Consider the following 14,393-nt stretch of genomic DNA (forward strand, 5'->3'; position numbering starts at 1 on the left):
AACAATTCAAAAAAATTATGAACATGAACTAAGGTTCATCTTCAAACTATTTTTTTAATAGAATCAATATACTAGTGAATACCAAATGGACTAGGATTCATGCTCAACCACATACATTATATTGCTCCAAATAAAATAAACTTAGAATCAGCAAAAGTTAAAATCCGCTCCCTCCGTAAACTAATATAAGAGGGAGTACTAGATGGAATTGCGTTCATCTTGTGCCAAATAATGCATCAAATTGAAAGCTTTTTGACTAAAACTAATTGAAGGGATTAAGAGAGCTTACTTTTCTCGTTTGGGAGCCATCTCGATCCGCAAAGACGGTGGAGAAACGAAGAAGATCGGAGGAAGGGAGTGGAGGGGATGAGAGAGGAGTTCCTCTCTGTTGTTGCGGCGCGGCGCGGCGCAGGGGAGAAGATGGGGGCTGGGTTCGTGGGTGGGCCCCGTGACCCGCGTGTTTATAACTGCTTAGCACCTACCGCCGGAGTCTGTGACGGTAAGGTTGCATAGGCTACCGCCAGTGTCTGCGACGATAGGGTGAACGGTAGAAAACGGCCGGTGTTTAGTTGAGTTGACGTGCATGAGTGCGCTACCGCCGAGAATTTCAATAATAGCCTGTACAACCCTACCGCCAGCCTGCCCGGCGGTAGGAAAAAAATGTGAGATCTCAAACTTTTTGGCCTGAGGCCTCCTCTGAGCTCGGTGACGACGACGTGATGGCAGCCCAGAACGGAAATGTATGGGCCACCGATCGATCACGCATGGCACAAGGGGACACGAATTGAAAGCAGCCACTCGCCGGCTGCCGACGAAATTGTGTACTGCTGTGCTGTACACCGATGTGTTTTACCACGAGGGGTGGTAGGTGGGAGAAGCAGGCCGATTGACCCCACCCACACGGGCCAGCATCAACGGCTATTTTTCAAACGCTCGCCGTGCCGGCCATGGCACTCAGCCACTCACTCGGTGCGCACCACCACTATTCGTTTCCCTGGATCGGCAGTTGGATGTACCCGGTGCGCACTGCACTGCCAGCACCCGGGCGCAGCAGGCAGATATAGTAGAATGTTGGTGGCGATGACGCGATCAGACACAAGCGACCGATGTACCCTTAACCCACTTGCATCACGTGAAAATAAACCAATCTGCTCAATTACCTCTCCCTCATCGATGATTCCAGCACGTTACCAGTACTTTCCACAGTGCCCTAGCGTGTAGCTTAGCCACCTGCGTGACTGCGTTTAAACTCCAAAGCAATGGTTTTATTGTGTCCGTACGTTTATTCCCAAGGATACAAGCACTCAACACCACGTGCCACGGGCCACGCCACGGCGACCGCCCCTCTGACCCCTCACTCGGGAGTCACACCTACCCACACCCACACCTCGTCACTCCACTCCACTCCACCGCGCACTGCACGCAGCCCGCACTCCATGGCGCCGCTCCACTGAAATCCACCACCTCCCCAGCCCGAAAACCCCCAAACGAACCACGAAAATGCCGGCGCCGGCCCTCCCCCTCCTCCTCCTCCTCGCCGCCGCCGTCGCCACCGCGTCCGCCGCCGTCCCGCCCGCCGCGTCGCACTCGCAGCCGACGCTGCCCACGAAAGGGGCGGGCGCGGGCGCGTCGCACTCCCAGCCGACGAAGCCCGCGGCGCCGCCGTCCGCCGCGCTCGCCTCGGCCCCGCCGGCCGAGGGCGCGCTGCTGGCGGCCTTCCTCGCCAAGGCCGACCCGACGGCGCACCTGCGCTTCCCCCTCGCCTCCACCCCCTGCGCGCACCCTGGCGTGACCTGCGGCGGCGCGGCGGGGATCACGCACCTCGTGCTCGAGCAGGCCGGCCTCAACGGCACCTTCGCGCCGGACACGCTCTCGGGCCTCGCCGGGCTGCGCGTGCTCAGCCTCAAGTCCAACGCGCTCCACGGGCCCGTCCCCGACCTCTCCGCGCTCGGCAACCTCAAGGCGCTCTTCCTCGCCGGCAACCGCTTCTCCGGCCCGTTCCCGGCCTCGCTCGCCTCGCTGCGCCGCCTCCGCTCCATCGACCTCTCCGGGAACAGGTTCTCCGGCGCGCTCCCGCCCGGCATCGAGGCCGCGTTCCCGCATCTCACGGCCCTCCGCCTCGACTCCAACCACTTCAACGGCTCCGTCCCCGCCTGGAACCAGTCGTCGCTCAAGCTGCTGAATGTCTCGTACAACGACTTCTCCGGCCCCGTGCCCGTCACCGCCTCCATGGCGCTCATGGGCGCCGACGCGTTCGCCGGGAACCCCGGCCTCTGCGGCGAGGTCGTCCGCCGCGAGTGCAGCGGCTCCCCCCTCGTCTTCTTCCCCGGCGACGGCAGCAGCGGCTCCGCCACTCCCCCCGCGCAGAGCGCCGGTGCCACTGGCGTTGGCCCGCAGCGCCAGGGCTTACCGGGCTCGTCGGCACCACGCGGGCACAAAGTGAAGAAGAAGACGGCGATGACTGTCGCGATTGCTTTGGCAGCCGTCCTGGCCGTGCTTCTCGTTTGCGCCATAGTTGCCGCAACGAGGGGCAAGAAGCGTAGGCGGCCGAGCACGGCGGCATACCCGAGCCCCAAGAAGAGCGCGGCCGCCTCGCAGCTCAGCAGGGAGATGGACAACGCCGACATTGGCTATGTGGAGTGTGTGCCGGACGAGGAGGCGGCGGCGATGATGATGCCGGAGGAGAAGGCTCGCCGGCTGGGGCGGAGCGGCTGCCTAACGTTCTGCGCGGGCGAAGCCACCAGCTACAGTCTGGAGCAGCTGATGCGCGCGTCGGCGGAGGTGCTCGGCCGCGGGAGCGTGGGGACGACGTACAAGGCGGTGCTCGACGGCCGGCTCGTCGTCATCGTCAAGAGGCTGGACGCGGCCAAGATCGGCCCGGCGGCTTCGGAGGCAGAGACCTTCGAGCAGAACATGGATGTGATTGGCCGGCTGCGGCATCCGAACCTCGTTCCGCTGCGGTCGTTCTTCCAGGCCAAGGAGGAGCGGCTGCTGGTGTACGACTACCAGCCCAACGGCAGCCTCCATTCTCTCATCCACGGTAAGCTCCATTGCTCGGCCTGTTGCTCCTCAGAGTAGATTCTTGGGTTGCAATTAACACTTAGTGCAAGGAACACTTCCGATTGCTGCCATTATACTTGAATCTGCAACTCTAGTGGATAATTATCAGTAGAGTGGGCTAGGCTAACTTTAACTTTAACAATCTGAATCCTCACATGGCAACGAAATGAAATTCAGAAGACTTGGCACGTGAAACTCTGCCAGCAGAATGAGTGTACCTTGGGTGGAACGATGTGTGCAGTACTTTCTGGGGTCTGCTGTATGGGTTGATTGCTAGTGCTTTTTCTGCCTGAAGTCAATAAACAAAGCAAGCAGATGTACATTGAGTGATCGCCAATCTAGCACGCGACCACGTCGTGTGGGATTGAACATTAGTAGGGCGTCATCCTTTGTCTGGAAGGGACCCCTCGCAGTAAGCCAGTAACATGTGATCGCTGTTCTAGATCAAACAACAATTTAGATTCATGAAAAGGACGCCATGAGGTCGCAACTTTGCAAGGGTCAAGGCGACAACGAACAGAAACATTGGTAACTATTGCCGACCTTTCTTTGAGAAAGGGAAATTGGAAATTGGAAGAACATGTGATTGCCACATAGCAACTGCTAATTATTCAAGTGATGTTTTACAGTTTTTTTTTTAACTGAACTTGGTATCACCATGAAGAGGACAATGTTACAATTGCTTTAGAATTGCATTTTTGGATGATAAATTGTGTAATAATGTATAATGTTACCATTTGATTTGGATCCGACAGAAGTACGTAAATTTGATGAGTTGATCCTCCACAATGCTGGTTGTTGGGAACAACAGTACAACACAGTACATACTTCATGTGTGTGAGCTGGCTGTTGGGATCAACACTGTACACTATTTTGAGTTTTCCTTTTCATCAGTAGAAATTGATGTGAGCCTTTCAGGATACAGTGATAGCGAGCTTATTTGTTTGATATGTTGGTTATGTTCGACTGTGTGTGCTGTCTATCTGTACTCCAGCCAAATTACATAGTATCATCTTAAGCTTGTTATACAGAACTTTCCACAAGTTGGTACATATCAGGATATCAACATAGCCTTTATACATTCACCGGATACTCTAATAGCACTAGAACCCTTTGCTGCTGGTGCTTCACTGTTATTAGCTTGACACACTCAAATCAATTGCAGGTTCAAGATCGTCCCGGGGAAAACCGCTGCACTGGACTTCATGCCTGAAGATAGCAGAAGATGTTGCACAGGGCCTTGCCTACATTCATCAGGCATCTCGGCTTGTTCATGGAAACATCAAGTCCTCCAATGTGCTGCTTGGTTCAGACTTTGAGGCTTGCCTCACCGACAACTGCCTGTCATTCCTTCTGGAATCAGCAGAAGTCAAAGACGACGCCGCATACAGAGCACCAGAAAACATGAAGTCCAACAGAAGGCTAACCCCCAAATCAGACGTCTATGCTTTCGGCATCCTTCTCCTTGAGCTCCTTAGTGGCAAGGCACCGCTCGAGCACTCGGTCCTGGCAGCAACCAATCTCCAGACCTATGCGCTGTCGGGGAGGGAAGACGAAGGAGTGGACAGAGAGCGCCTCTCGATGATCGTCGACATTGCGTCTGCCTGCGTCCGGTCGTCACCGGAGAGCCGGCCAACTGCCTGGCAAGTCCTCAAGATGATTCAGGAGGTGAAGGAAGCAGATGCAATTGGCGACAATGAGGACGGCGATCTTACTAGTGACTCCTAGACCCTAGTCGTCCCCTGGAAGAAATGGATCGATGTCAACTGGGTGGTGCATTATCCCAAGTGAGCAATGGTAGTTGAATGCAGTTTGCTATGCCTAGAAAAGCTAATGGAAGGGTGTTAGTGGTGTAGGAGAATGGATTTGGGGTCATGATCTCTCTGACTGGTGTCTCTTGAGCTCCGAATTCTGTAACATATATGTTAGGTTTGTCCCCCTGGTGTATGGATGTTGTGGTGATGAGGACATATTTTTTTAGCATCAATCTTCCTTGGAGATTTATATTATACCGAGGTTAAAGGCCACAGTCAAAAATTCCTGGTTAAGCACCAATCTTCTATGTGGAGATTATTAATAGTGAAGTTACAGACCAAAGTAATGTACAGTGTTGAGAATTAGTATTGATCAACTCTGCTGCTGCCAGTTTGGCTTCATATTTTTTTGGATGCATGATGCCAAGGTTGCTGGGAAAGTGTGGGCACCACGTGGTTTTGCCCGTTTTAGCTGCAGAATTGTCGACCACTTTTGCAAGACAGTTGTCCACTCCACTGCACATGATCACAATTCACAAGACCATTGTCTGTAGCAATAATGGTGTGGGCACCAGTAATTTGGGCTGAACCTAACATTTCGGACTTGGAATGTGATGAGGCTCATGGAACATGGTCCAATGTCCTAAGGTGGATCTGGCCACAACAATGGGGCCCAAAAAACACATATTGTTTTTAAGTTTTTGTTTTTTTGTTTTTTCACGCCAGTCCCGTCTCGTGTTTGTGGCAAAGAACTGTTTGCTTTATAGTTTTCTGATGATGTGTAATACGCACATACGCACCACTTGACCACTATACATACATTCAACCGGAATTGTATTGTGTTAGAAAAAACACTGATCACATCTCCTAATGACTCCCTAGAATGACAATGGATGATAAATCGGCCAACCTCATTAATATCCTAGTACTAAACACATGAGCTGGTATGTAGATGCGAGCTCCTGGATTTGAACTTTGATGCCCACGGGTAGAGTCATGTCCCCGTGACTCTGCCACCACACAACTACGGTTCTCTTCTATGTGTTGGAAGATACTAGATAACTTGATTGGTCAATAGCCGGATTTTGACACTCTTTTCCAAGAAATTTATGCATGGAAAGCAAAATTGAAATAGCGAAACAAATTGATCAGCACAATTGTGGCAAGATCTGCTAAAAAAACTGTGAGTACATGGCAAGTGAGATAGGCTGTTACAAAGGTGAGGCATCTAATCCCGTGAGTGTCAGTAAACACAAACATGTAAAATGTTGTATAATCTCATACGAGTGAGACAGGGACAATTCACCGTTCTTACTTGTCGTGGCACACGGGCGCGCAAGGTGTGTGCAACCACAAGCTCCATCAAGATACAACCGAGACAAGGTGCCCGTGGCGAGTAGGTGGTAGTGTGATATGACTTGCGAGCGCCCAGGCGGCAGAGTGAACAGAATTCACCAGCCATGAAATGTTTAGGCGTAGCCACCACACGTGCATTTCTTGCTTTTGTTTAGCAATGTGTTTACCACGCTCTCCTGGTGGTTAATCGCTAGTCGCTGATACATTGTGGATTGTTGAACCTACACGAGTCATCCGTATTGGAATTGTGCTATGCGATATATCATGTCACCAGATTACCGAAGCCTCTCAATCCTACACACGCTACCTGTAGCTCAACATGCATGGATTAATGCTGATACACATGAACTCAGAAATGTTTCTCTCCTTCCGGGCCTGATAACTTTCTGTTGCTATATTATATAGCTCCTTGAACTGTACTGATGTACGAATAATATCGTACTACTGGCTAAGACTGCCAATTATCTCGACCAATTTCAAAGATTTGCTGTACCAGTTGGTAGGTGCATGGCATGCATACTGATGTACTAGTTCTCCCAGAGCCACTAAATACACGGTATGCATGCCTTGCTAGTGAGGATCGCACCTAAATTTGTATATAAGCAAAATAAATGAAGAAAGAATCATGAATTATAATTTGGCAAAGCGGATATGTTGATGACATGGATAAACTTTGAGGGTAGCAATATGTTGATGACATGGATAAACTTTGAGGGTAGCAAAAGATGAGTAATTGCTGATAGTGGGGATCACATATACAATATAGATGATCCACACGTGCGCGCGCACACACATACCAATTTTTTTGCACTAGATACAAATCAACCACCACCATCATTTTTCCATTAGTTTACCATTAAGTTAATGCTGAAAAGAATCTGTAAACACACACACACACACACACCTATGATGTGTGTATTTAATTATAATTTATTTATCCAATTGAAAATGAAATTAAAGCTAATGGGTGGAAGGGTGTTAGTGGTGCAGGAGAATGGATTTGTGGTTATGATCTCTCTGTCTGGTATCTCTTGAGCTCTGAATTCTATAACATACGTTAGGTTTTTCCCCCTTGGTGTATTGATGTTGTGGTCATGTTTTTTTAGCACCAATCTTCCATGGAGATTTATATTAGTAGTAATTATATATATTCGTTTTCTCCCCTAACCCTAGGTGGCTATGGCAAACTCCCCTCTCCAAGTTTCACGAGCGAGCCCATGGATTCGCCTCACCTCTGTCTACCGCTCCGGTGGCTGGTGGTATGGAGGAAATTCTCGGTGCCTTCACTCCTGTTAGTAGTTTAGGTTAGCGTTTTGAAGTCCTCATAGGTGCGGCGCTCGGGAGGGTGGCATCGCTTCTTCTTCGAGTTTGTCTTTCGGGCTTCAATCCTCCTCGAGTATGTCCTTCTGGATGTACTTGACGGAGCTCCAGCGTAGATTCCAGTCATCTCCTTGGGGCAGTGAGGTTAGGGTTTCTTGTCATGTGGTGAGATTTGGTGTCAGATGCTTTAGATCTATGCAAAGGTTCAACAACAACGATTGCGGCTCCAGGACGCTGGTCCTTAGGGGCACATGTACGAAGAATTCCCGGTTGTCAACAGCAAGGTCAAGCTGGCTCTGGTAAGAGAGCGACGATAGTGCCGCATCTGCGGCTCGTTCTTGCAGCAGTAGTGGTCGTTTGGTGGTCTCGGAATCTCGATATGATTTTTGTTATGTTTGAGATGCTTTGTACTTCTGGTGAACTGATTTAATATATCTGTTTCTTCACAAATAATAAAAAGACCAAAGTAATAATATACTAGAATGTTAGGGATTAGGTAGTCGGTATTGTTGATTTTAAGCTCCAATCTTTACACCATATGTTTCTAAATATAAGACGTTTCGTTCGTTCAATTTGAACTGTCAAAATGCCTTCACACGCGATCCTACCCTTCTCCCACTTGTTTCCCATCACCTGCCAGTTCCTCTTTGGAAAAGTGGTTTGTATGTCTTCCCTTAGATTTTGCTCTTCTTCGTCATCCAGTCCAATTGATTGATTGGAGCTAGACCCATCATTTTCTTCACCTTCTTGGTGTCATTTTGGATGTCGTCATGGACGGTTTGCCACTTTAGTTCCCATTCAATTACATCCAATAATGGGACATAGTGAATGGCTTCTTCTCGGTTTGATGGTACAAACTTGCCGCTAAAGTTGCATGGCTTTGCACTCTCATGTCGCTTTGGTTCTGGTCAACCACTTGTTTGAGGAAATCGGCAAACTTGCTCACGTTCTCTTGGATGGTGGACCATCTATGTTGGAGAGAGCACGCGTCGTGGTCGCTAGCAACTGAGTGCGGCATCATATGGTGTTTTTGCTCATGGTGGAGTTTGTGATTTTCTTTCCCAATATTTGGCGCCTTTTTGCTGATCCATGCTTGTGGCCAACCAATATTCAACCAACAAAACACCTTTAAACTATGTGAATGCGGGACCTCTTGTCTTCTTCTTTTTAGCGCGCAATGTTTGCTTGACTTCAAGCAAAGGGAATTGGTATCTGCCATGTAAAAATGCAAAGGCTCTTGACCATCATTTATCATGTTTATCATTATTTCATCCTACAATATGCATCGCTATTAAACTATTGTCCTACAAGATTGATCGAATGGTATTTTCAAAGTGAATCAACCAATGCAAATGTCATACGGGGCAAAGAATATGCCGGGTCTTGTTGGGGCAAATTGTCGAACAACATGTGGGCATGCCCGATGTTAGCCTTGCCCGACGTTCCCCGGTGCCTTCGGAGTTGTAGTGAGTCAGCCATTGTGTCCTTGGTGGTGGCCTCTTCCGAAAACCTATCCGGAATTACTGGCTAGTCATCGGCCGGAATGGAGTCGGGTTTTGCCGAGAACTTCTTTGTTCTCGCGATAAGGACAAACGGATCGGTCGGGGTTGCCACAACGCCCACACCCAAGTCCAGCTCATCATCACCGGCCATCTATGCACCAGCCCTCTCTGTAGCCGCCTCCCTCGCCGCTTCATGCTCACGCTGCTTCTGGCGGCGCTCTGATGCGTCCATTTTGCGTCATGCTTTTATGTTGATATTTATTGCATTATGGGATGTTATTACACATTATATCACAATACTTATGCCTTTTCTCTCATATTTTACAAGGTTTACATGAAGAGGGAGAATGCCGACAGCTGGAATTCTGGTCTGGAAAAGGAGCAAATATTAGAGACCTATTCTGCACAACTCCAAAAGTCCTGAAACTTCACGGAGAAATATTTTGGAATATATAAAAAATATTGGGCGAAGAAAGCACCAGAGGGAGGCCACCAGCCATCCACAAGGGTGGGGGCGCTCCCCCCTGCCTTGTGGGCCACCTGGCAGGCCCCCGATGCCCATCTTCTGCTATATGGTGTGTTTTGACCTGGAAAAAATTAGAAGGAAGCTTTCGGGACGAAGCGCCGCCGTCTCTAGGCGGAACTTGGGCAGAACCAATCTAGGGCTCCGACGGAGCTGTTCTGCCAGCGAAACTTCCCTCCGGGAGGGGGAGATCGAAGCCATCGTCATCACCAACGATCCTCTCATCGAGACGGGGTCAATCTCCATCAACATCTTCACCAGCACCATCTCCTCTCAAACCCTAGTTCATCTCTTGTATCCGATCTTTGTCTCAAAACCTCAGATTGGTACCTGTGGGTTGCTAGTAGTGTTGATTACTCCTTGTAGTTGATGCAAGTTGGTTTATTTGGTGGAAGATCATATGTTCAGATCCTTAATGATAATTAATACTCCTCTGATTATGAACATGAATATGCTTTGTGAGTAGTTACGTTTGTTCCTGAGGATATGGGAGAAGTCTTGTTATAAGTAATCATGTGAATTTGGTATTCGTTCGATATTTTGATGAGATGTATGTTGTCTTTTCCTCTAGTGGTGTTATGTGAACGTCGACTACATGACACTTCACCATGATTTGGGCCTAGGGGAAGGCATTGGGAAGTAATAAGTAGATGATGGGTTGCTAGAGTGACAGAAGCTTAAACCCTAGTTTATGCGTTGCTCCATAAGGGGCTGATTTGGATCCATATGTTTCATGCTATGGTTAGATTTATCTTAATTCTTCTTTCGTAGTTGCGGATGCTTGCGAGAGGGGTAATCATAAGTGGAAGGCTTGTCCAAGGAAGGACAGCACCCAAGCACCGGTCCACCCACATATCAAATTATCAAAGTAACGAACGCAAATCATATGAGCATGATGAAAACTAACTTGACAACAATTCCCATGTGTCCTCGGGAGCGCTTTGCTTTATATAAGAGTTCGTCTAGGCTTGTCCTTTGCTACAAAAAGGATTGGGCCACCTTGCTGCACCTTAGATACTTTTGTTACTTGTTACCCGTTACGAATTATCTTATCACACAACTATCTGTTACCTATAATTTCAGTGCTTGCAGAGAATACCTTGCTGAAAACCGCTTGTCATTTCCTTCTGCTCCTCGTTGGGTTCGACACTCTTACTTATTGAAAGGACTAAGATAGATCCCCTATACTTTTGGGGTCATCAAGACTCTTTTCTAGCGCTGTTGTCGGGGAGTGAAGCGCCTTTGGTAAGTGGACTTTGGTAAGGAAACATTTATATAGTGTGCTAAAATTTACTGTCACTTGTTACTATGGAAATAATCCTTTGAGGGGCTTGTTCGGGGTATCTTCACCTCGACCGGAAGAGCAAAGAGTTGCTCCTCAACCTACTGCACCTACTGAAAATATTTATTATGAAATTCCTTCGGGTATGATAGAGAAACTGCTAGCTAATCCTTATGCAGGAGATGGACCATTAAATCCTGATATGCACCTAATCTATGTGGATGAAGTCTGTGGATTATTTAAGCTTGCAGGTCTGCCCGAGGATGTTGTCAAGAAGAAGGTCTTCCCTTTATCTTTGAAGGGAAAGGCATTGCCATGGTATAGGCTATGTGATGATATTGGATCATGGAACTACAACCGATTGAAATTGGAATTTCATCAGAAGTTTTATCCTATGCATCTGGTTCATCGTGATCGGAATTATATATATATATATATATATATAGGCCTCGTGAAGGAGAAAGTATCACTCAAGCTTGGGGTAGGCTTAAGTCAATGTTATATTCATGCCCCAATCATGAGCTCTCAAGAGAAATTATTATTCAGAATTTTTATGCTCGGCTTTCTCGTAATGATCAATCCATGCTCGATACTTCTTGTACTGGTTGTTTTATGAAGAAACATATTGAATTCAGATGGGATTTATTGGAGAGAATTAAACGCAAATCTGAAGATTGGGAACTCGACGAAGGTAATGAGTCAGGAATAAACCTTAAGTTTGATTATGTTAAATCTTTTATGGATACCGATGCTTTTCATGATTTTAGCACTAAATATGAACTTAACTCTGAGATAGTAGCTTCTTTCTGTGAATCATTTCCTACTCATGTTGATCTCCCTAAGGAGAAGTGGTTTAAATATCATCCTCCCATTGAAGTGAAAGTAGTAGAACCTATTAAAGTTGAAGAAGAAACCATTACTTATAATGTTGATCCTATTGTTCCTACTGCTTATATTGAGAAACCACCTTTTCCTATTAGAATAAAGGATTATGCTAAAGCTTCAACTGTGGTTTGTAAGAGTTATACTAGAACACCTACACCCCCTGAACAAATTAAAGCTGAACCTAGTATTGCTATGGTTAAAGATCTCTTGGTTGATAATACTGATGGGCATGTTATTTATTTCTGTGATGAAGTAGCTAGGATTGCTAAACCAGATATTAAACAAAAACATAGACCCGTTGTTGGCATGCCTGTTGTTTCCGTTAAAATTGGAGATCATTGTTATCATGGCTTATGTGATGTGGGTGCTAGTGTGAGTGCAATACCTTTTTCCTTATATCAAGAAATTATGAATGATATTGCACCTGTTGAGATAGAGGATATTGATGTTACTATTAAACTTGCTAATAGAGATACTATATCACCAATTGGGATTGTTAGAGATGTTGAAGTCTTGTGTGGGAAAATTAAATACCCTACTGATTTTCTTGTTCTTGCTTCCCCACAAGTTGATTTTTGTCTCATTATATTTGGCAGACATTTCTTGAATACTGTTAATGCTAAGATAGACTGCGAGAAAGATATTGTTACTGTTGGTTTAGGGGATATGTCTCATGATTTTAATTTCTCTAAATTTCGTAGACAACCCCATGATAAAGAATTGCCTAGTAAGGATGAAATTATTGGTCTTGCTTCTTTTGCCGTGCCTCCTACTGATCCTTTAGAACAATATTTGCTAGACCATGAAAATGATATGTTTATGAATGAAAGAAGGGAATTAGATGAAACATTCTTTAATCAAGGGCCTGTTTTGAAACACAATTTGCCTGTTGAAATCCTTGGGGATCCTCCTCCACCCAAGGGTGATCCCGTGTTTGAGCTTAAACAATTATCTGATACTTTGAAGTATGCTTATCTTGATGAGAAGAAGATATATCATGTTATTGTTAGTGCTAACCTTTCAGAGCATGAAGAAAAGAAATTATTGAAAACTCTAAAGAAGCACCGTGCCGCTATTGGATATACTCTTGATGATCTTAAAGGCATTAGTCCCACTCTATGTCGGCACAAAATTAATTTGGAGCCTGATGCTAAACCATTTGTTGATCATCAACGACGGTTAAATCCTAAGATGAAAGAAGTGGTAAGAAATGAAATACTAAAGCTTCTGGAGGCAGGTATAATTTATCCTATTGCTGATAGTAGGTGGGTAAGTCATGTTCATTGTGTCCCTAAGAAGGGAGGTATTACTGTTGTTCCTAATGATAAGAATGAATTGATTCCACAAAGAATTGTTACAGGTTATAGAATGGTAATTGATTTTCGCAAATTGAACAAAGATACTAGAAAGGATCATTACCCTTTACCTTTTATTGATCAAATGCTAGAAAGACTATCGAAACATACACATTTTTGCTTTCTAGATGGTTATTCTGGTTTTTCTCAAATACATGTGTCAAAAGTGTTGGGAAACGTAGCATGCAATTTCAAAAAAATTCCTACGCTCACGCAAGATCTATCTAGGAGATGCATAGAAACGAGAGGGGGAGAGTGTGACAACGCGGTTGATGTAGTCAAACTTCTTCTAGATCCGACCGATCAAGCACCGAACGTACGACACCTCCGAGTTCTGCACACGTTCAGCTCGATGACGTCCCTCGTCCTCTTGATCCAGCAAAGGTGTCGAGGAAGAAGATGAGTTCCCTCAGCACGACGGTGTGGTGACGGTGATGGTGACGTGATCTCCACAGGGCTTCGTCTAAGCACTACGAAGATATGACCGGAGGCGTAAACTGTGGAGGGGGCGCCGCACACGGCTAACAATTGTTGGTGTGTGTTCTAGGCACCCCCTCCCCACGTATATATAGGTGGGAGGGGGAGGGGAGCAGCCATGGGGCGCCCCAAGTAGGAGGAATCCTACTTGGGGGCCTATCCCATTTCGGCCTCCCCATTCCTTATTTTCGGAGAGAAAGAGGGAAGGGGGAAGGGAGAAAGGAATGGGGGGGGGGGGGGGGCGAACCCCCTTGCTCCTTTCTCCAATTCAGCCACATGCCTAAGGGGGGCGCGACACCCCTTGTGGGCTGGTGTGCTCCCCTCTTATGGCCCATATGGCCCATATCTTCCCCTCGGGGTTCCGGTAACCCCCCGGTACTCTGGTAAATACCCGATACTAGCCGGAACACTTCCGTGTCCGAATATCATCATCCTATATATCAATCTTTACCTCTCAACCATTTCGAGACTCCTCGTCATGTCTGTGATCTCATCCAGGACTTCGAACAACATTCGGTCACCAAATCACATAACTCATATAATACTAAATCGTCATCGAACGTTAAGCGTGCAGACCCTACAGGTTCGAGAACTATGTAAACATGACCGAGACACCTCTCCGGTCAATAACCAATAGAGGAACCTAGATGCTCATATTGGCTCCTACATATTCTACAAAGATCTTTATCGGTCGAACCGTTATGACAACATATGTTATTCCCTTTGTCATTGGTATGTTACTTGCCCGAGATTCGATCATCGGTATCCACATACCTAGTTCAATCTCATTACCGGCAAGTCTCTTTACTCGTTCCGTAATAAATCATCTTGTAACTAACTCATTAGTCACTTTGCTTGCAAGGCTTCTTATGATGTGCA

The 14,393-nt window shown here is 46.9% G+C and overlaps 1 protein-coding gene across 1 annotated transcript; it reads left to right on the forward strand.

Annotated features, from left to right (window-relative positions):
* Window positions 1-1,365: 1,365 nt before the first annotated feature.
* On the forward strand, window positions 1,366-5,097 carry LOC109776305 (probable inactive receptor kinase At5g67200). Its single transcript, XM_020334950.4, has 2 exons — window positions 1,366-3,040; window positions 4,226-5,097. Exons 1-2 carry the CDS (start codon window positions 1,501-1,503, stop codon window positions 4,786-4,788), a joined length of 2,103 nt encoding a protein of 700 aa, XP_020190539.1. The 5' UTR covers window positions 1,366-1,500; the 3' UTR covers window positions 4,789-5,097.
* Window positions 5,098-14,393: the final 9,296 nt, after the last annotated feature.

The sequence above is a fragment of the Aegilops tauschii genome, chromosome 2, assembly GCF_002575655.3.
Source record: "Aegilops tauschii subsp. strangulata cultivar AL8/78 chromosome 2, Aet v6.0, whole genome shotgun sequence".
NCBI classification, from domain to species: domain Eukaryota; kingdom Viridiplantae; phylum Streptophyta; class Magnoliopsida; order Poales; family Poaceae; genus Aegilops; species Aegilops tauschii.